Raw genomic sequence first — 19,051 nt, 5'->3', positions numbered from 1 at the left:
AGAAAAGTGTCTGGCATATTGCTATGGACTGAATGTTTGTGTCCCCCCCAAATTCACATGCTGAAATTTGAACACATGGCGGCCCCTCATGAACGGGATTAGTGCCTAGCTTTGTCCATCCGGGCCACTATCGCAGAGTACCACAGACTGGGTGGCTTACAAACAACAGAAATTCATTTCTCACGGTTCTGGAAGCCGGAGTCTGAGCCGAGGGTGCCAGCATGCTCAAGTTCTGGTAAGAGCCCACGTGTGGGTTATAGGCTGCCAACTCCTCATTATATGATCTTACGGAGGAGAGCAGAGAGAGGAAGTGAGCTCTCTTGTGACTTGTAAAAGGGCACCAATCCTCTTCATAAGGGCCCCACCCTCCTGATCTCATCTAACCTTATTTACTTCCTTACTGGAGGGTGGAGTTTCAATGTATGAATTGGGGGGCAGGGGAAGGGCACAAACTGTCAGTCTGTAACTGTGCCCTTATGGGAGAGCCCCCAGAGAGCTCTCCAGCCCCCCTTCTGCCATGTGAGGACCCCATGAAAACATGGCTTATGGTCTATGAACCGGGAGGTGGGCCCTCACCAGACACTGAGTCTGCTGGTGCCTTGATCTTGGACTTCCTCTGGGACTGTAGAAAGCAATGGTTGTTTCAGCCACCCAAACTAGGGTATTTTTGTTAAAGCAGCCTGAGCTAAGACCTGTATAGTAAGTGCTATAGGATGATGTGTTTATTACATAAATATAAAATAAAACAAACTCCATGACAGTGGGTACCTTATCTGCATTGTTCATCACTATATTTCCAGAACAGGGTAGTAGACGGTAAAAAAGATTTGCTGAATGAACAAACTGGAATTTGAACCCAGGTTTCTTGGCTCTGGGTTGAGTGCTCCCTTCGATAAAACACATGGTTGAAAATCAGCCTGGGAAGTCAGGGGCAAGGGGGTGTCATGATGGGCAAGCAGGGTGGCCCACACAGAGCCATGGGACAGTATACTATCGTGGACAGACTTTTGTTGGGCAGCCAGGAGTCCCGGTTCTAGTTTAGGCTCTGTGTGACCTTGGGCAAGTCCCTTTACTTCTCTGAGCCTCCGTTTCCTGATGGGCCACATAGGGACGTTCTCCCTGCCCAGCGTGGAGGGACAATCTGATAGACAGTATGTTGTAGGTAGGTGGATGTGTTTTAAAAAATGTTTAAAGATCAAACAGGGTCAGGAGTCACTGACCAACTATGGGGTTTCTCTCTGTCCAAACCTTCCAGATCAGCACTGCTCATGGGTAATGAAAATCCGGTAGCTGGCCTGAAAGACAGTACACCAACTGAAGTTTCTCTCTGCAACAGAGGCTGTCTGGGGCTAGAAGAGGACCTTTGAGCCTAAGAGAATGGGTCTGGGGGTGGCCGAGGCTACCGGATGGCCTGACCACCAGGGCTGGCCCAGAGGAAAGGGAAAGGAAGTGGCACACAGACCCCTCGACGGAGCCCTCCTCCCTCTCCTTCCCCAGCCCCCTCACCTGGTGTGGGAGCCTTTTCTGTCTTGCCCTTCCACACTGCTGCGTAGCCGTCCTCATGTTTGTTGAATGCCACGAGCTTCACCTCGTACAGCCGGCCAGGGGCTGGGGAAGGTCATGGGGGTCACTGGCTAGAGGGACCCCCGAGGCCACTCTTTCATCCCCAGAGAGCATTCCATTCCCAACTCCCGTGCCCAGCTTGCCCAGGTCCCCACCGAGGCTATGTCTGTCTTGCTCCCTCCCGCAGCCCTCCTCACCTAGCTGGGTCAGCTCATACTGCTTCACTTTCTTCTTGAGCCGGACAGGCCCCACGTCCCAAGCCTGGTCTCTGTGGCCCCCTGGGGGACTCTTGCCATCGGCCTCCTCCTCGGCCCCCACCTCCCGCCAGTACAGTTTGTAGCCAGAGATCTGGGCGGGGTGAGGGGGCGGCTGCCATGACACCACCAGGGACTCCATCCTTGCCCGGACCTTCAACTCTGCAGGGGCAAAAGGGACTGGGGGCAGAGGAGCAGGATGGGAAGAAGGAGTGAGAGAAAGGGGAATGAGGAGAAGGAAGCCAGGGATGGGGGAGGGGGACGAGGCAGGAGGAAGCCAAAAGCAGGACGCCAGCACTGAGTGGGAGCCTTGCGAGCCTCCGCCCAACACGCTGGCACGCAGCCAGCACCCCCCCGTGCCGGGTCTGGGCTCAGTCTAGAGGGGAACTCACTGTTCTACACACCCAGAGTGCTGAGAATGCAGGGATGTCTCCTGGGCATTTGCAAAGGGGTTAGCAAGGAGCCCCTCTGGGGCAGGACTGATGGTACCTGGCACAGCGTCAGGCCCTGTAATTCTTCTGAAGGAAGGAATGCATGGGTACTGACAGGCTAGGGGGTCCCCGCGGCTGCTGAGGCCGGGAAGGAGGGAAGGAGCCATTGGTGTGGGGAGCCTACTTGGAGCCCAAGAGTGGGGCCTTACTCTGTGTCAGACACTGTTCTAAGCTCCTTATACGTGTATTTTAACTTTATTCTCACAACCCCATAAAATGACAAAAATACTATTGTCTCCATTTTACAAAGAAGAAAACTGAGAAGTTGAGTAACTTGTCCAAGGTCATACGGATAGTATGCGTGCGAGAGGGTCTGTCTGTACGTAATCTTCTATCACGGGGCCTCTTGACAAAACCAACAATCCTAATCTGGAAGTAGTTACTATCTGCCAAGTTCTTATTACGTACTAAACACTCGTTTACAATGCATTAGGAGTCCTCACGCCACCTTCGGCAGTAAGTGAAGCCTCAGAGTTGTGAATGGTTTGTTCAAAGTCATGCAGCAGATAGAAGGGACCCTGGAGCCCAGGTTTGTTTGTAAAGGCCAGCCGTTCGCCTTGAACACCTGGCCTCCCTTGCCCATCAAGCAGGGGGAGCCATGGAGGGTCTCTGATGGAGAGAGCGCTTGGGCCTGCGTTCTAAAGGCACACATACGCCCACAGGGTCACATACCCCATCCTTCCTCTCCCCTCAGACCCCATACCGTGGCTCTGGTTGTGCATACTGGGCGTCCGATGCTGCATCCACTGGGAGGGGGTCCCGTAGCCAGCCCCGGTGCCGGCCGAAATCCGTACTCTATACGCCTTGTTGGGCTGAAGCGCACTCAGCGTAAACTGTGTCTCATTTCCAGGCACCTCGGTGGAGAAAACCTGATCTGCTGGGACAGAACACATGGCTGCAGGGCGGCGACCTGAGGACCATGACCCCTAAACTCCCCTACCAGCTAGTCCACCCCAGATCCTGGTTCCTCGGTGCCCATGAGAGCCTGAGGCCCTCTCGGCACGGATCCCTCAGTGCCTGGACGGACTCCACGGCTCCAGAGCTGACTCCTGGGCCTCCGGCCTGGGCTGACGCCGGTCATCACCCTCAGCTCAGAGTGGAGAGAACCATGGCACAGACTCCGCACTTCCCCATGAGCTGTCAGTGACCATCCCCTTACACACACACCTAGGGTGCAGGTGCAAGGGCTTGTCTCTGAAGGCCATCAGGCACTGCCTGCCTTCTGGAGCCCAAGCCTCCTTCCTCACCCTTCCCTCCTTCTTCACTCTCACCCTCACCCCCAGCCCCTTGTCTTCCCCTAACTCTTCATCCCTTTCATATCCTCTCCCCTTGATCACTTACATCTGCCCTAACACGCCTTCCCCGATGCTCTGTTTCCCCAAACCCGCAAGCACGCCCTCCACTGCCCTATCCCTCATCTGCTTTTTGAGTTGGAAGGGACCCCAGGGATTACCTAGGCTACCTGCCTCGTTTCACAGATGGGGAAGCCGAGGCAGGGACTTAACAGCATTATCCACTATAGCTGTACAGGAAGTGGGGCTAGAATCCAGGCCTCCCTCTGTCTTAAGCTTTGCCTCTTTGCCTTTCCCTACACTCAGACCACACTCCTCTTGTCCAGGGTCCTATTTCCCTACTCCATGGCTCTGGCTCAGTTCCTCAGACTTCTCCCCCACTTCTGCTTGGATCCTCAGCTGCTCTGGCCAGCACTTCATATCAACAATTCCCAGCCAGGTGGAGCCCTCACCCTGCCCCCACTCACCTTCCTTTCCCAAACCGTACTCTATCTTGTACTTCACCACCTGCCCATTGCTCATGCTGGGAGGCAGGGGCAGCCACGCCACCCTGATGTCCAAAGGGTTGGGGCTGGACAGGGAGAGCTGGGGCGCTGCACTGGGGACTGAGACAGAAGAACATCAGGGTGAGCTCTGCTCCACCGACGTGGAAGGTGAGGCCCAGGAGCGGTCAGAGACTTGCCCAGGTCACACAGCAAGTCAGAAGTAGGCCCAGGACCAGGATCTGAGGGAGGAAAGGGAGCCTCTCAGGGGAGCCCCAAACTGGAGATGAGGAGATATTCTTCCCACCCCAAAGCCAGAAAAAGTTTTGGGGCACAATCTTCTACATCCAATGGGTTCATGTCACCGGCCCCTGCCTGACTGGATGGTACATGGATATTGAGAAGGGCCATATAACACGGGGAATCAAGACCTGGACTCAAGTCCCAGCTGTACTACTCACCTTGGGCAAGTCACTCTCATTTTCTGGGCCTCAGTTTCCCAAACTGTAAGCTGGGAAGAACCCTCACCCACCTCCTTACAGGGCACAGAAGATGACATGAGGCAAATAAAAGTGCCTTGGCATACACTAGTAAAAAGAAGCGAGCTACCATCCCCAGGGAATTCTCTGGAACCCAAGGTGCCCATTGCAGGTTTAGAGGCCCTACCATCATCCAGCGTGTGGACCAGCGCTGGGGTAGAGGTGCGGCTGGCCCCCAGCTGGGAGTAGGCCACCACGTAGAACTCATAATCGGTGTTGGGTTCCAGGTCCCGAACCTGCAGCTCTGTGGTGTCATTGTTCACTGCAAACTGGTATTCCACATTGTCCATGCCTGGGGCGGTGACACAGAGGACAAAGGTACTATCACAGAGCCACCCCCAAAGGTCTGCCAGCTGGAGGCTCCCAAGGGATCTTTCATATTGTCCCAGCCTCTGGAATGGTCTGGGTATAACTAAATCATCAGATCATCTGAGCTGGAGAGTAAGACTTCCCCCGCTTCTAGTCTCACTGTGTTAATTCCTCCACCAGTTAGGAAGTTCTTTCTGGTGTCTAACTGAAGTGACTCCTGCTGCAGTTAATCAACCAGCTCCAGGAATGCCTAGGCATTTTCCCTGGGAGGAAAAGCATCCTCTTCCTTATCATAACAGACTGGAGGAGGGGGAAATGCGCCACACCCGTTAACCCCTCCAGCACGGCATCGAAGACTATGGCTTAGCCCATGTCCACGCAGGTCTTCTCCCGTGGGCTCCCACCCCATCTCATCCGACCCCAAAGGTACCCACCCACGCAGCAACCCTTCCGTCATCTAACCTGTGTCCCCCTCGGGGCGCCCCCGCGCGGGTCCCCAGCGGACGTACCCCGTGCCTTCTGGTAGTGGAGGGAGAAGCCGATGATCTGCTCGCTGTGCAGCTCGGGCCGCTCCCACGCCACGAGCACCGCAGAGCTGCTCAGCGGCGTGGCCGTGACCCTCGTGGGGGCGCTGGGCAGCCCCTCGCGCACCACTACGGCCAGGGGCGCGGCGGCGCACGCGGTGCCCGCGCTGTTCTCGGCCACGCATTGGTAGTAGCCGGCGTCCTGCAGGCCGATCTGCGTGATGACCAGGCTGCCGCCGCCGCCCTGCACCTTGACGCGCCCGTTGGGCCGCAGCGGCGCCCCGTCGTGCAGCCAGCGCAGCGCCGGCCGCGGCTCCCCGGCCGCGCGGCACACGAAGCGCGCGGTGCTCGCCCGCGTCCGCGACAGCGCCTCGGGCGCCTGCGAGATGGCCGGGGCCGCTGGGGGCGGGGAGGGGGACGCTGACGGCGCGCTGCGGCCGCGAGGGGCTCTGCCGCCTCCCCGATGCTCCGGCCGGCTCCCGCGGGCCCTCCACTCGCTCCCTGAGGCACCCCGCCCCCAAATCCTGGCGGGCGGCGCCGCTCTACCTCTGCTCCTCCCCGGTTCACCCCAGCCCCACGCTGGCCGTTCTCCTCCTCGCCCCGAATTGTCCCCAGGCCTCCTGAGCCTCCCCTAAGTACCCCAGCTCCTCTTGGGCCTCGCCCCACTCCCTCGGGTACCGTAACCTCCTCCCCTCCTTCCCAGTGTCCCCCACACCTGGGAGACTCACCTCTCTCCACAGTTATCCCAGCCCTGAGCAACCCCGTCCCCCAGTGTTTCCTGTCACTCAGGCCACGCCACCGTCTCCCCTAACCCTCAGTCCTACCCCTCCCCCATGACCTAGGTCCCACTCAGACCTCCCCACCAGCCCCCAAACACCCAAGCCATGCTCTGATCACCCCTCTCCTTCTCTCCCTGCCTCAACTTCCCCCACCCCATCCTCCAATCTCTTTCCCCCACTCCCCCGCCTCCAGTCCTCTAGCCTGTCCCCTCCAGTACCCACCCTAACGAAGGACTCCTCCCCTGAGTGCCGGCCCCCTAGCTCCGGCCTTTTTATCCTCCAGGATGGCCCGTCGGTCCTTCTGACACACCCACTTGCCCATTCCCCGGTCCCCAACTTCGCTGGCCCTAGCTGACCGCCCCACTCCGGTCCCCACCCTCCCCACTACTGCCCGGTCCCCCACCCCGCCTCACCCAGCACGCGGAGCTCAGCGGCGGCCGTGGCGAAGTCGCGCGTGCGGGGCTTGTTAGCGCGGCACACGTAGACGCCCGAGTGCCGGGGCTGCGCGCTGCTGATGAGTAGGTTGGTGCGGCCCAGGACAATGACGTCGGTGGAGATGGGTTTCCCGTCTGGGGGAGGAGATGAAGATTGCTGGAGGAGGGCACCAAGGACTGCCCCTCCATCTACTCCCTGGATCCGGGGTGGGGAGGCCCTCCACACCCGGTTAAGAGAACACAACAGTCCCTTGTTTGAATCTCAGTTTCTCCACTTGCTAGAGGCGTGACCCCCTCTGAGCCCTCCTGTCTCCGTCTGTAAAGTGGGGAGAGGATTGTCCCTAGCTGGAGGGATGCTGTGAGGGTGGGACACGTGAGGTTTGTGAGAAGGCCAGGCACAGTGCAGGTACCTAACAGGTGCTCAGTACGTTCGTCAGTTACTACTATTACCATTATTATTAAATCCATTTCTCTCAAGGAGGACACACTCCTCCTGTATGGTGTTATCCCAATACTGCGATGAAGACATGGATGGAAAGGTCTGACCAGAACCAAAGATTTGAATATATGCAAGACTTTTTATCTTGAATCTGAAATGAGAACCATTTTTTTAAAAAAAGATTTTATTTATTTATTTGAGAGAGAGAGATAGTGAGAGAGCACAAGCAGTGGGGAGAGGGAGAAGCAGGCTCCCCGCTGAGCAGGGAGCCCCACACCAGCTCCATCCCAAGACCCCAGGATCATGACGGGAGCAGAAGGCAGAAGCTGAACTGACTGAGCCACCCAGGCGCCCCTGAGAACCGTTTTATTTATTTTTTATTATTTATTTATTTATTTATTTATTTATTTGAGAGAGAGAATGAGAGAGAGAGAGAGAGAGCATGAGAAGGGGGAGGGTCAGAGGGAGAAGCAGGCTCCCTGCCGAGCAGGGAGCCCGATGCAGGACTCGATCCGGGGACTCCAGGATCATGACCTGAGCCAAAGGCAGTGGCCTAACCAACTGAGCCACCCAGGCACCCCTGAGAACCGTTTTAAAAGCCCCTGCTTTCTGAACATGAACAGAAAATCCAGAGGACAAATGCAAATGGCCAAGAAACACCAAAAAAAGTGTTCAACTTCACATAAGCAGAGAAATGCACACCAAAACACAGATGTTAATTCTCACCTATCAAACTGGGAAAGTTTTTAAAAAGGGTAAGCTGCCAGAGAAAGGGTAAATGCTGAGAGGGGCTCCACCTTGACTTTGACCCAGGGATCCCATTTGTGGGCCCCTGTACTGGGGAGATATTAACAGGGCTGATCACTGCAGTGTTACATAACAAGTGGGCAATGGGAAAGGACTGGCAAATTGCATTATGGTTATATTCAAATGATGGAATATAATCATTAAAATTACTTTTTGAAAAAGTTTTAGAGATGGGGAAATGGTTATGACATACTGTTGAATTAAAGTAAGACTTGTAACTGTAAATATAGCATGCTCCCAATTTCGGGGGAAAATGTACATGTGCATAGAAAAAAAAACTGGAAGAAAATACACTTGTATGTTAACTATTTTAATCTCTTTGAGCGGTGGAATGTTTTGTTTCTGCTTTTCCCCAGTTTTCCACAATGAACACACACAACCTTTGTAATCAGAAGAAAACAAAACAAATAGCCATGTCCCTTCGCTGACTTCATGAAGTTTCTAGAAAAGGAACAGTGACGGGTGTCAGGAACGAAGTCCTTTTCCAGCCTTTCTCTTCCCAGTCTCTGTCCGGGAGTGCTATTAGCAAACTTTCTGCAAGGGAGTTCCCAGGACCACCCGTGTCAGGATTCGCTGGGACAACAATTCTTAAATCCTCACTGCGCACTCGAATCACAGAATCTCAGGGGACCTTGTTAAGATGCAGAGGCCTAGGGCAAGCCCCAGATTCTGCATTTCTAACTAGGTGCAGGTGGTGGGTCCAAAGACCACACTTTCAGTAGCAAGGACCTAGGGCAGTTTAAGATTCCTGGGTCACAACTGTCCAGGCATGAAGGCAGGGAGTCTGCAGTTTTAACAAGCTCCCTGGGTCATCGTGATGCAAGGTCAGGATTTGAGAAACATTGATATTAGAACTTCTGGGCAACACCACAGGCCTATCTTGATTATAGTATAAGGGTCCTGCTGGCGCCAGGATCCCCCTAACTAGGCAAGTGTCACAGGTCCAATGAGGTGTGCAGGTCGGGGAGGCCCAAAGACAGCAGCGCTGTTCTATCTCATCAGCTCAGTGGGAGGTACATAGTTGTTCAGATTATTTTTCTTTAAACTCTGTGTATTCATTACATACTCTTTTGAATGTGAGATAAAAACTTACAAAAAGGAGGCAGTATAGGATAATAGACTGAGTCAGAGAAGAAAGGTAAAAAAAGTGGGGTTTAGGACTTACTTCTACCTCACCTTGGGACAAGTCACTTCTCATTGACAAATGGAAACAAAAATAATCCTTGCTGGGGCACCTGCGTGGCTCAGTCGGTTGTCTGACTCTTAATTTCGGCCCAGGTCATGATCTCGGGGGTCGTGGGATCAAGCCCCACATCAGGCTCCACGCTCAGTGTGGAGTCTGCTTATCCCTCTCCCTCCCCCTCTGCTCTGCCTCCCCTTTGTGTGTACCCCCCCATGCACTCTCTCTCTCTAAAATAAATACATAAAATCTTAAAAAAAAAAAAAAATCCTCACGGGGCACCTGGGTGGCTCAGTCGGTTAAGTGTCTGCCTTCGGCTCAGGTCATGATCCCAGGGTCCTGGGATCAAGTCCTGAGTTGGGCTCCCTGCTAGTGGGGAACCTGCTTCTCCCTCTCCCTCTGCCCACCGCTCCCCCTGCTTGTGCTCACTCTCTGACAAATAAATAAAATCTTAAAAAAAAAATCCTTGCTTTTCTTCCATACAGGACTGTAGGAAGTGGTGTTCCAGAAAGAGAAGAGGCTCTAAAGTTTGGGTCTTGGCTCTCTGAGCCTCCGTTTCCTCATCTGTCCACTGGGAATAAGAGCCCTCGCCCCTACCCCCTTCAGAGGGCCCCTCCAGGCTTTGGCAGGAAGGCGGGCCAAGCTCTTGGTAGGGGGCAGTGATGTGTGGCTAGCAGCCTCCCAACCCTGATAGCATCTGCTGGGACTCAGTCCCCCTGGCACTTAGCACTTGGTGCCTGATGCCGTCAAACGTCTCTTCTTGGGTATGTGTTTTATCGCCCTCACCCAGACCATGAGCTCAGAGGGCAGGGTCCCTGACTCTCTCACCTGTGCCCAGCACGGAGCCAAGCACACAAGGCAGCAGCAATCTGAGTGGGCGGGGGGCAGCTTTGGTTTCACCTGAGTCTAGCTCTCACACACTCACTTGCAACACTGTTGAGCCCACCCTAATTAAGGTCTCAGTGACACGTTCGTGAGTGGCAGACACAAAGTGCTTCGTAAAGGGGACATACTACACAGATTGATGCCTAAGTCTGCCCACCCACACTCAGCCCTGGGAGAGGAGCTCCCACCACATGGAGCGGTCACCCTTATAACTTCCCAACTTGGGGATACATGAGATGCCACACCCTGCTTTCCCATGCCTTCGGGTCCCCTCCCTCCACTTACCCTGTCGGACCCAGGACACGAAAGGGGTGGGGTCAGCGGAGGCCACGCATTCCATCACCACACTCTGGCCAGAAACCACAGTGGTGTTCTCCGGGGCTGCCACAATGACCACGTCTTGCCCACTCGTGGATGCCAGGGACCCTGGTGAGAGGGAAGGCCAGCAGGCAGCCTTACCATGAGGTGTCTTTACGTGCAGTCCCTCACCTGATGCTCACAGGCACCTGGTGGGGCAGGTGAGGCAGGGAACAGCCAGGGTTTGACCACACGGGTAGGGAAAGCATCTGCATCGCTCAGCAGAGCTGGGACCGGAACTCAGAGCTCTTTCTCTTGGAGCCAGGAGAGGAATAACCTGGCCTCTGGCACACACCCTCATTCTTCCCTGCCAAACGGAGCCCACCCATCAGGGTCACTAGTAGACTTGGAGCCTGGAATTGGAGTCAACAGTCATAGTTTCTGGTCCAGCACCACCATTAACGCAGTGTGACCTTAGGCAAGTCCCTTCTCCAAAGGGCTCTGGGTTCCCCTGTGGGAGAAGTAGGAGGTAGGCTCGAGTTTCCGCCAGCTTGGCAGCTCCCTGAGCACTGATACCCTGCCAAGTTCTCCCTGTGACCCTGGCCCCTGGGTCAGCATGGGGAATACCTGGTACGCCCAGCAGGTGGAGGCAGAGACTCCAGGGCACAGGAGGGAGACTGAACCAGACTCCAAGACCTGCCTACCAGCTAAGCCACAGGCAAGTAGGGTAGTGTGGAGGTGGGAGGGGTGGGGAGGGGGATGGGAAGAGATGTGCAGAAGGGCAGGGTTGGGAGGAGATGCCAAGGTAGAGGAAGGCAAGTGAGAGGCCCTTGGGGGAGGTCTGCTCTAAGATCGGTTGAGCACCTGCTAGGTGCCGGGCTCTTTCCACTCTTATCTCAGCTATTTCCACAACCCGCCCTGAGCTAGACATTTGATAACAACCCAGGGTCACACAGATGGTAAGTAGAGAGGCCAGGATTCAAAGCAGGTCTTTCCGACCCCAAAGCCTGTGTGTGCCCTTCCTACCGCATCACACTGGGACGGGAGCTTTTCAGAGAAATGGAGAGGACAAGAGCACCAGACTGCAGGGATCGGGATTTGCAGCGTCCAGCCAGCAGCAAGGGGTGAATCTGCTAATGCCCAGAAGGGCAGGGACCAGGGCTTCCTGACACCCCTCTTCAGATGCCTCCCCTCCCCTCTCCCTCACCTTCCTCCCTAGCCCGGGATGCCCCACCCAACCTTAGGGAGCACAGAGCCTCTGTAGGAAGACAGCCCTGGACTGGGAGCCTGGAGTCTGGGGTTCCAGCCCGTTCTATCTCTGACTTCCTGGGTGGTACGGCCTTCTCTGGGCTACCCCGCCGCACCTTCCCAATGGCAATTTGAAGGCAGAGCTTGGACTTCATGAGGCGCCTACCAGCTCTGAGGTGGCTGATGCCAGAAACCCCCCAGGGTTCCCCGCCCAGCCTGCCCCCTTACCTCTGCGGGCCACGCTGAGTAGGGCCTCCTGGCTGAAGCGCTGGCTGACGGAGCTGGTGGCCACACAGCGGTAGGAGCCTGCGTCACTCTCCTGAATGTCCAGGATCTGGAGGACCCCGTTGGGGAGAGTGATGAGCCTTGGGAAGGGGGAGAGGGCACCTATGAGGTGGGCAGGAGCTCTGCAGGGAGCTGTCCTGGGTCCCCCTCCCCCTCCAGCTTGAACTACCTCCAGCATCTCACTTTCAAGCCTCATTCATAATAAAACATGCAAATTAAAGCTGTGACATACCATTTTCACCTACCAGGTTAGCAAAGATCAGAAGGTTTAATATCACCCTATGTGGGTGAAGGAATGGGGGAAGGTACTCCTGTCTTGGTGGCCATGCCAATCGATACACCCTCCTTCAAGGGCAAGCAGGTAATATATTAAAATCAACCCTGCACGTGCCTTTTGATCCAGCAACACCACTTTGAGGACTCTATCCCACAGATATTCTCAGACATGGACACAAAAACCGGTTTAATGATATTCACTCCAGCACCACGAGGACAATGGCAGAAGACTGGAAAAAACCCAAGTGTCCATCTGTAGGGTGGGAACTAGCTAAACCGGTTTGGGTACATTCATACAATGGAATGCTAGGCAGCTGTTAAAAAGGAGCCAGCTCCATGTGTGCAGAAATGGGATGCTCTCCAAAGTGTGTTTGGTGCAGAACGGTGTGTGGGGATATGCACACTTATATGCTTGCACTGAAGGTCCCTGGGGAGGGGACCTGGGATCCCGGGAGTAGACAGTGGGAGACTTACTTTTTATTATACAGCCTTTTATACAGTGTGAATTTGTTTACCCCCTGCCTATATTACTTCCTCCCTCCCTGATAAAAATCCCTTTTATTCACACAATATCATCTGACTCTCAAACCAATCCGAAGAGATAGAGGGCATCACAACCTCCATTTTACTGGTGACAAAGCGAAGGTTCGGAAGCACTAGGGCATTATTTTCCCAGGGACTCAGAGCTGGAACAGGGTTAAAACTTGAACCTAGGTCTTCCAGTGCCAAATTCCATGTTCTTCCCACCTGCGTGTCTCAGCAGCCATCAGCTGGCTAAGAATGCCCAGGGAAGGGTCCCCAGAAAGCCCCAGTCAACACACACACTACTTAGGAGAGGTAGGATGGATGAAGGTGGTATCCTCCACCCTCTTGGTTAGAGGGTTGGAAAGCGGCTCAGGTTAGAAAGGTCTGGAGCCCTTGTTTGGGAGACAGTGCAATGCAGGCAAAACTGTGTCCTTGCAGAGGACACTGGGGTGGTGGTAAGTGGAGTAGGCTCTGGTCCAAGTTGGGGAAGGGGGATGTCTTCCTGAATCCTCCACCTATGATCCTTGCAGGGTTAGCTCCCGGTTGAGAGTCCCAGTTTCTCAATAGAGCAAATGGTGCTGGTCCCTAGATATAGGCTAGGCCAAGGCTGGAGAGGGAATGGGGCAGTAGTGTGCTTGATGAAGGTCACTTGGTTCATGGGAAACAGGGTATGAAATAATTTAAACACAGGAGAGGAGAACTAGCTCAAGGGTGTTGGGAGAAAATTCTGGCCACAGGCCTGGAAACCTGCTGTGGCCCAAAGACTTAGAGAATGAACATAAACCTGCTTCACTCCCTCCCTCATCCCACAGGCAAACCCACCTCTGCCCCAGGGCCTTACCCTCAGCTCCAGCAGCTGCCCACGTCAGTGCCGGGGCCAGCAGGGGAGAAGGGATATGGAGGCAAAGGGTGGTGGGAGGTAAAATTCTGGGCCAGGAAAATTTGATAGAGCAGAACAAGTGGGGAAGGACAAGCAGAACCCATCTGGGAAACAAGACCGCCATCTCCATCCAGGTCTCCTCCACCTAATAAGCTCTGCCTCCAAGACCCTTCCTCTTTCAGTCTAGCTAGCTGACCTTGCCTGCAGGGTTCCCACCAAAGCAACCCATATTTCCTAACCCCAAAGTTTCCCAGGCTTTCCATGGAAATTGTGCTCCAGGTACCCAAGAGCTGATACCTCATTTGACGAGGAGCATTTCCTTATTATGTGTGGGAAAGGAGGAAGGAAGGAAGGAAGGAAGGAAGGAAGGAAGGAAGGAAGGAAGGAAGGAAGGAAGGGAGGAAGGAAGGAAAAGAGGTATACCTCTCCTCAGATGTGGTGTCATCACTGCAGACAACAGAAGCGGGATGGAACCCCTTTTAGTGTTCATCTAAAATCTTTTCTGTTTTGTTAAAATGTGTTTTTAGAAGCTCTGTCCTTGGAAAGACGTCCAAGATATATTGGTTAGTGGCAGGAAAAAAGTCACCAAACAGTGTTTATGAAGCAGTTCTATGTTTGGAAACTAGATAAGTGATATGTTAGGATATGAGCAGAACAAGTCATGGGTGGTAAAGGTCCCATCATTCAGGGAGGTTTTCTCTGCAGTGTGATTACTGGGAATGCTTATTTGTTGTGTTAAAAAAAATTTTTTTTTGAATATTTATTAGGTTGGAAGTAGAACACTTGAAAAAATTGAAATTGAATAAATAAAATCTTTGAAGAAAATAAATAAATAAATAAATTGAAATTGAAGACTGGACTAGGGAGCCCACAGTATTGAGGTCCATTGGTGTCATGTTTTCAAAGTGTGAGTGAATGGTGATAACAAAAATGATTTCAAGTGGATCCAAACACACAGTTTTTTTTTTTATTCCAGCAGTTATGTACTTATTTTTATGGCTACCTTGTATTTATGGTTAGTGTGGCTGGTTTTCCATTTTACTGCAGTGAGATAATTTTCCTTTTTAGTATGTGTTAAAGTTACAGAAGAGAGCTGATTTAAAGAAGTGTATTAAGTGAGTGATTGAATAAAGGGCTCAGGAATGGCCAAAATTATAAAGGGGGTTTGTGAATGCTTGGGATTTGGGAAACATTGCTCTCATTGATTACTGGTTCCCGTGGAAGGAAAATTATCCTCTATCATTAGAAATTAGTATAAGTACCAGGGAATTGCCTTGGGTCTATTCTTCACCAGCAGTTCCAAAAACATGCACCTATCCTTTGACAGAGTGTATTTATTAACTGCACGTGCATACAGCCTCCAAGGCATGCAGTCTCCAAACCACTGGGCTCCGTTTATGAATAGCACATTTGTACATGTACTATATCTGGGCATGTGTAAAAATACATACCTTGGGCATAATCAAGTTGCTGTTTTAGACATTTCTTTATTTCCCCCACACAATGTGCTGGGACATGTGAGCCTGGCTTATTTATAGCTAAGGATCACTTTTCAGAGGACTTGGGGGCAAACACTCCCAGAGCCCTGGAACTGGCAGCTCCAGACTTCTGGGAGAGGCCTGTGGCTTCATAGAAGGATGCCTGGACTAGATGTGGGGAGGTGACGGAGCCCTACTGTTTGCCGGGAAACTTTGCGGGAAGTCACCTCTCTGCTCGGCCCCACAGTTGGCCCGCCTGACCTCTGAGCCCATCTGTAGCATGAACCTCTTCAGACCCTGCAGCTTCCTTACCCCAACCACCGAATCACAAGGGGCTTGCATGTCATTCATGCCAGGCCTCCGGCATCCCACACTCCATGTCCTAGCTATGTGACCTGGGCCAAGTTACTTCTGTCTCTGATCCTCGGTTTGCTCACTTAACAATCCAGATAATAATATCTGCCATAACCACGTATGTAGACCTGGAAGGATGTTCATGATGTGTTAAGCGAAAAAAAAAGTAGAAGTTGCTTTATAATCCCACTTTTGTTTTGGAAAAAAAGTTGATTGAACAAAAAAACCCAGTATGGGGGCACCTGGCTGGCTCAGTAGGTAGAGCATGTGACTCTTGATCTAGGGGTCATGAGTTCGAGGCCCACATTGGGAGTTTACTTAACACAAACAAACAAAAAACCCCAGTATGTACAATATAATCCAAATTTTAAAAGAGGTTATTTATAAACATATAGGGGAAAATTCCAGAGGCTAGACATCAAAACTAACAGAGACTTTCTTTGGGTGATGACTGTTTCTTCAGTTTTGCTTATGTGAATGTGAAAAAGGCATCTTCCAGGAATATAAACTAAAAGTAAATAGAGGAAAATATGGAAAATAAGAAATACCTACCTTGAAGGATGATGGGAAGGATTAAGTGAGAAAACATAGCTCCCATTAAGTGGGGCCTACCATGCCTTTCGACACGGGGCGACTTCTCTGCTCTCTCCTACTCTCTCTGGGGCCTGCCAGGAGTGGGCTCTCCCTTGGTTCTCACTCAGCAACTCCCAGGAAGCGCTGACCAGACAGCAGCAAGGGGCCCGCATTTGCAAGGCACAGAAGTTAAAGGCTGGGTCAGCACTTCCAAGGTCGCTTCCTAGAATGCCCATTCATGGGATGTTAATGGGGTTGTGGCAAGAGGGGCTGTGGGCAGATGAGTCTAGGAAGTGCTTGGTTCAACAAGTTTAACAGGCTTTCTGTACAGGACTTCTCAGAGCCTTGTCAGCTTCAAGAAGGGGATTTATAGGCAGCTGTCCAGACGTTATTTGGCCACAGAATACTTTTTCTCGAGAAGCACCTTTAGTGACTAATGTTCTCCAAAGAACAATGATCTAATCCAACCCTTTCATTTTTTTCTTTTCCTTTAATTTTATAGATGGGGGGAATGAAGCTGAGTGAGAAAGGCCTCTGCGAGGAGCAACAGGTGAAGCAATCATCCAAATCAGCAGCTTGACCTGCTGCCCTTCTTCCTCCCTCACAAATGTTGCAGGGATGTGCCCTGTGGCTTTTCTAGCCAGAAGTTTCTCCTATACCTTCCCCGCCACCTAGATGTGGGCAAAAGTCAGAGGAGCTGGAACAACTCAACACACTCAAGACAGATTAGTCTCAGGGCAGGGAGACCTGGAAACCAGTGTTTCTGAGCCCACGGAGCCCCACCTCCACCACGAGAGAACGAGAGCGAGGGAGCTGGTACTACAGCTGGAGAGATGGAGGCAGAGGACTGGGGCGGGGGGCTGGGAGAGGCCTCGGAGCCACATCTCCAAAGAGGTAAGAATCCACGGGGTGGGGGCGCCTGGGTGGCTCAGTCGGTTGGGCGACTGCCTTCGGCTCAGGTCATGATCCCAGGGTCCTGGGATCGAGTCCGCATCGGGCTCCCTGCTCAGCGTGGAGTCTGCTTCTCCCTTTGACCCTCTTCCCTCTCGTGCTCTCTGTCTCTCACTCTCTCTCAAAAAAATAAAAAAATAAAAATAAATAAAAACTGTTTAAAAAAAAAAAAAAAGAATCCACGGGGTGACAACCGAGTCATGAGACCAGCTCGGAGTCCACAGAAGCAAACGAGCCTTGTGCCTTCTGCTCGTGCTGCAGGTACATCTGGGCCTTCCCAGGAGGCCACAGTAAGGGTCAAGTCCTGGGTCTAGCTTCTGCTTCTCTTTCACCCCCGAAACTCTTCCCTGGGACCATGCCACCTACTCACTGCCTTTACGGGGAGGGAGGAGGGTAAAACGGGAAGGACCTATATCAGGTGCTGCACCCCACAGGGTGGAATTGAGAGACAAGAGAGGTTATGCATCTAAGGTAGCACCTCCGGAGGAACTCTGCAGAGAGAAAAGCCTCCCAGCAGCCTCCGGGCTCTGCTCTTAACCGAACAACGAACTTCCTACCACTGACTCGTTGTGTGGCCTTGGACAAAACATAGCTTCTCTCTGGCTCTCAGTCTCCTCTTCAGTAAGGCAAGTGGTTGGACTAGATAAGGTCTGAAGGGCTCTATCACCACTCTGTCTGAGCTCCGTAGCTTAGTGGGTGGCATTCTTTGCAAGGAATAAAAGTGCTTGCCCAACTTTTCTTGGGGGCCCATGTGAGCGGACAGCCGGGCCGTGGTTGGCTCCTAAGTCAGTTTGGGCAAATGGAGCCACCGTGGCTCTAAGAATCCTGGTTCCTGAGCACACGCCAGGGCCCTCTGTGGCTAGCCCACTGGGACCCACTCCCCACTCCCGCACAGGACACTCACCGAGGCTCCTCAGGCACTGGCACCTGGTCCTTCTCCCAGGTAATGAGGGGTGCCGGCAGCCCTTCAATATGGCACTCAAACCGAGCGGTCCCATTCTCCTCCACCACCTGAGACTCCGGGTGCAGAGAGAAGCCTGCGAGTGCTGGGGGTGAGGACGGTGAGACACAGGCAGGGACAGGGGAGGAGCACGGGAAAGAGAGGGGGCGCACACGGTGAAACACACATACACACATGCACGTGTGCACGCGGATGCACGCACAGAAGCGCGGGGGTGGGGGGCGGTGGACAGAAACACAAGCAGGGCAAATTCCAGCCAACAGAGACAGTTGAAGAGGCAGAAGGGGGATAAGAAGCAGTGATTACTGGTCAGACGCTGGGTCAGAATGAATTGCCACGCCCCACGCCTAACGTCACCATGGTGGTCAGACTGCAGGAAGATGGACATTTCTCCTGGCCTAAAATGATTTCATGGTGATCTGTGCCTCTTGAGAACCCCCGAGGGGGTGGGCTGGATGATGGGGCTTGACTCCAGGCACTGCACCTGCTCCAGTCCCCCACACTCTAATAAGCCTTTCTGGCAGGCTTCCCGGAGGAGAGCACAACCTAGACTCTCAAACTCAAAGGGAAACAAAAGGAGGAGGAAGAAGAGGAGAGGTGGGAAGAAGGTAGCCATACCAGGAAGGGACCTACTGAGCGGGACGAGAGGCAGGGGAAGAGACAGGCCTGTGTGCAAGGAGTTAATGGGGATCCCCCTTCCCACACCCCAGGCCTCCTGGGTCTCAGCTCAGCCCCCGATGCAGGCACTTACTGGCGAGCTTGATCACTGCAGCCTGGCTGGCCACCACTCCAAGGGGGCCGTGGGCCAGGCAGGAGTAGCTGCCTTCAATGACCTCTGAGACCCCGGGGGCTGCCTTGTCACTGCCATCAGGTGCTGGCGGCTGGAACAGCCACAGGGAGCCGTTGGGTAGCAGGCGCAGGTGGTCGTGCTCGGGCAGGGCGCCTCCATCCTTGCTCCATGTGGTGCTGGTGGGGGGTCCGGCAGCCCCCAGACTACAATCCAGCACTGCAGCTTGCCCTGGGCCCAGGATCACTTCCAGTGGCCCCGCACCACAGCTCAGCTCCACGGTGGTCTCCTGGGGCCACGGCAGCTCCCCTGCAGAGAGGGCAGGCCCCAGGGCCATCAGTGTGCTTCTTCCCACCTCCCACAGCCTCCAGATCCTGAGTCCCCCACCCAGGGGCTGGGGCAACTCATGGAATAACAGGTCTCGTGGAGAGGCCTGAGTCTGGATCCTGGCTCTGCCC

At 53.5% G+C, this 19,051-nt stretch overlaps 1 protein-coding gene across 3 annotated transcripts in view; it reads right to left on the bottom strand.

The window, feature by feature from the left end:
• The window catches only part of IGDCC4 (immunoglobulin superfamily DCC subclass member 4), a 38,795-nt gene that overhangs the window by 10,338 nt on the left and 9,406 nt on the right, over positions 1 to 19,051 (bottom strand). For 2 of the 3 annotated variants that reach the window (XM_045899845.3, XM_045899846.3), the window contains exons 2-12: positions 18,558 to 18,902; positions 17,750 to 17,891; positions 11,752 to 11,888; positions 10,264 to 10,404; positions 6,647 to 6,802; positions 5,440 to 5,853; positions 4,749 to 4,913; positions 4,068 to 4,205; positions 3,012 to 3,182; positions 1,761 to 1,997; positions 1,507 to 1,608 (exon numbers count right to left, since the gene is read on the bottom strand). In XM_045899845.3, coding sequence (XP_045755801.1) covers positions 1,507 to 1,608; positions 1,761 to 1,997; positions 3,012 to 3,182; positions 4,068 to 4,205; positions 4,749 to 4,913; positions 5,440 to 5,853; positions 6,647 to 6,802; positions 10,264 to 10,404; positions 11,752 to 11,888; positions 17,750 to 17,891; positions 18,558 to 18,902 — 2,148 coding nt within the window. The remainder of the gene's footprint in view (positions 1 to 1,506; positions 1,609 to 1,760; positions 1,998 to 3,011; positions 3,183 to 4,067; positions 4,206 to 4,748; positions 4,914 to 5,439; positions 5,854 to 6,646; positions 6,803 to 10,263; positions 10,405 to 11,751; positions 11,889 to 17,749; positions 17,892 to 18,557; positions 18,903 to 19,051) is intronic. The other variant, XM_064570287.1, reaches the window with a different exon arrangement.

This window comes from Mirounga angustirostris, unplaced genomic scaffold (genome assembly GCF_029215605.1).
Source record: "Mirounga angustirostris isolate CCGP_5_RB_7025 unplaced genomic scaffold, mMirAng1.0.hap1 SCAF_9, whole genome shotgun sequence".
In the NCBI taxonomy this organism is placed as follows: domain Eukaryota; kingdom Metazoa; phylum Chordata; class Mammalia; order Carnivora; family Phocidae; genus Mirounga; species Mirounga angustirostris.
This window is presented reverse-complemented; position numbering and strand designations above follow the sequence as displayed.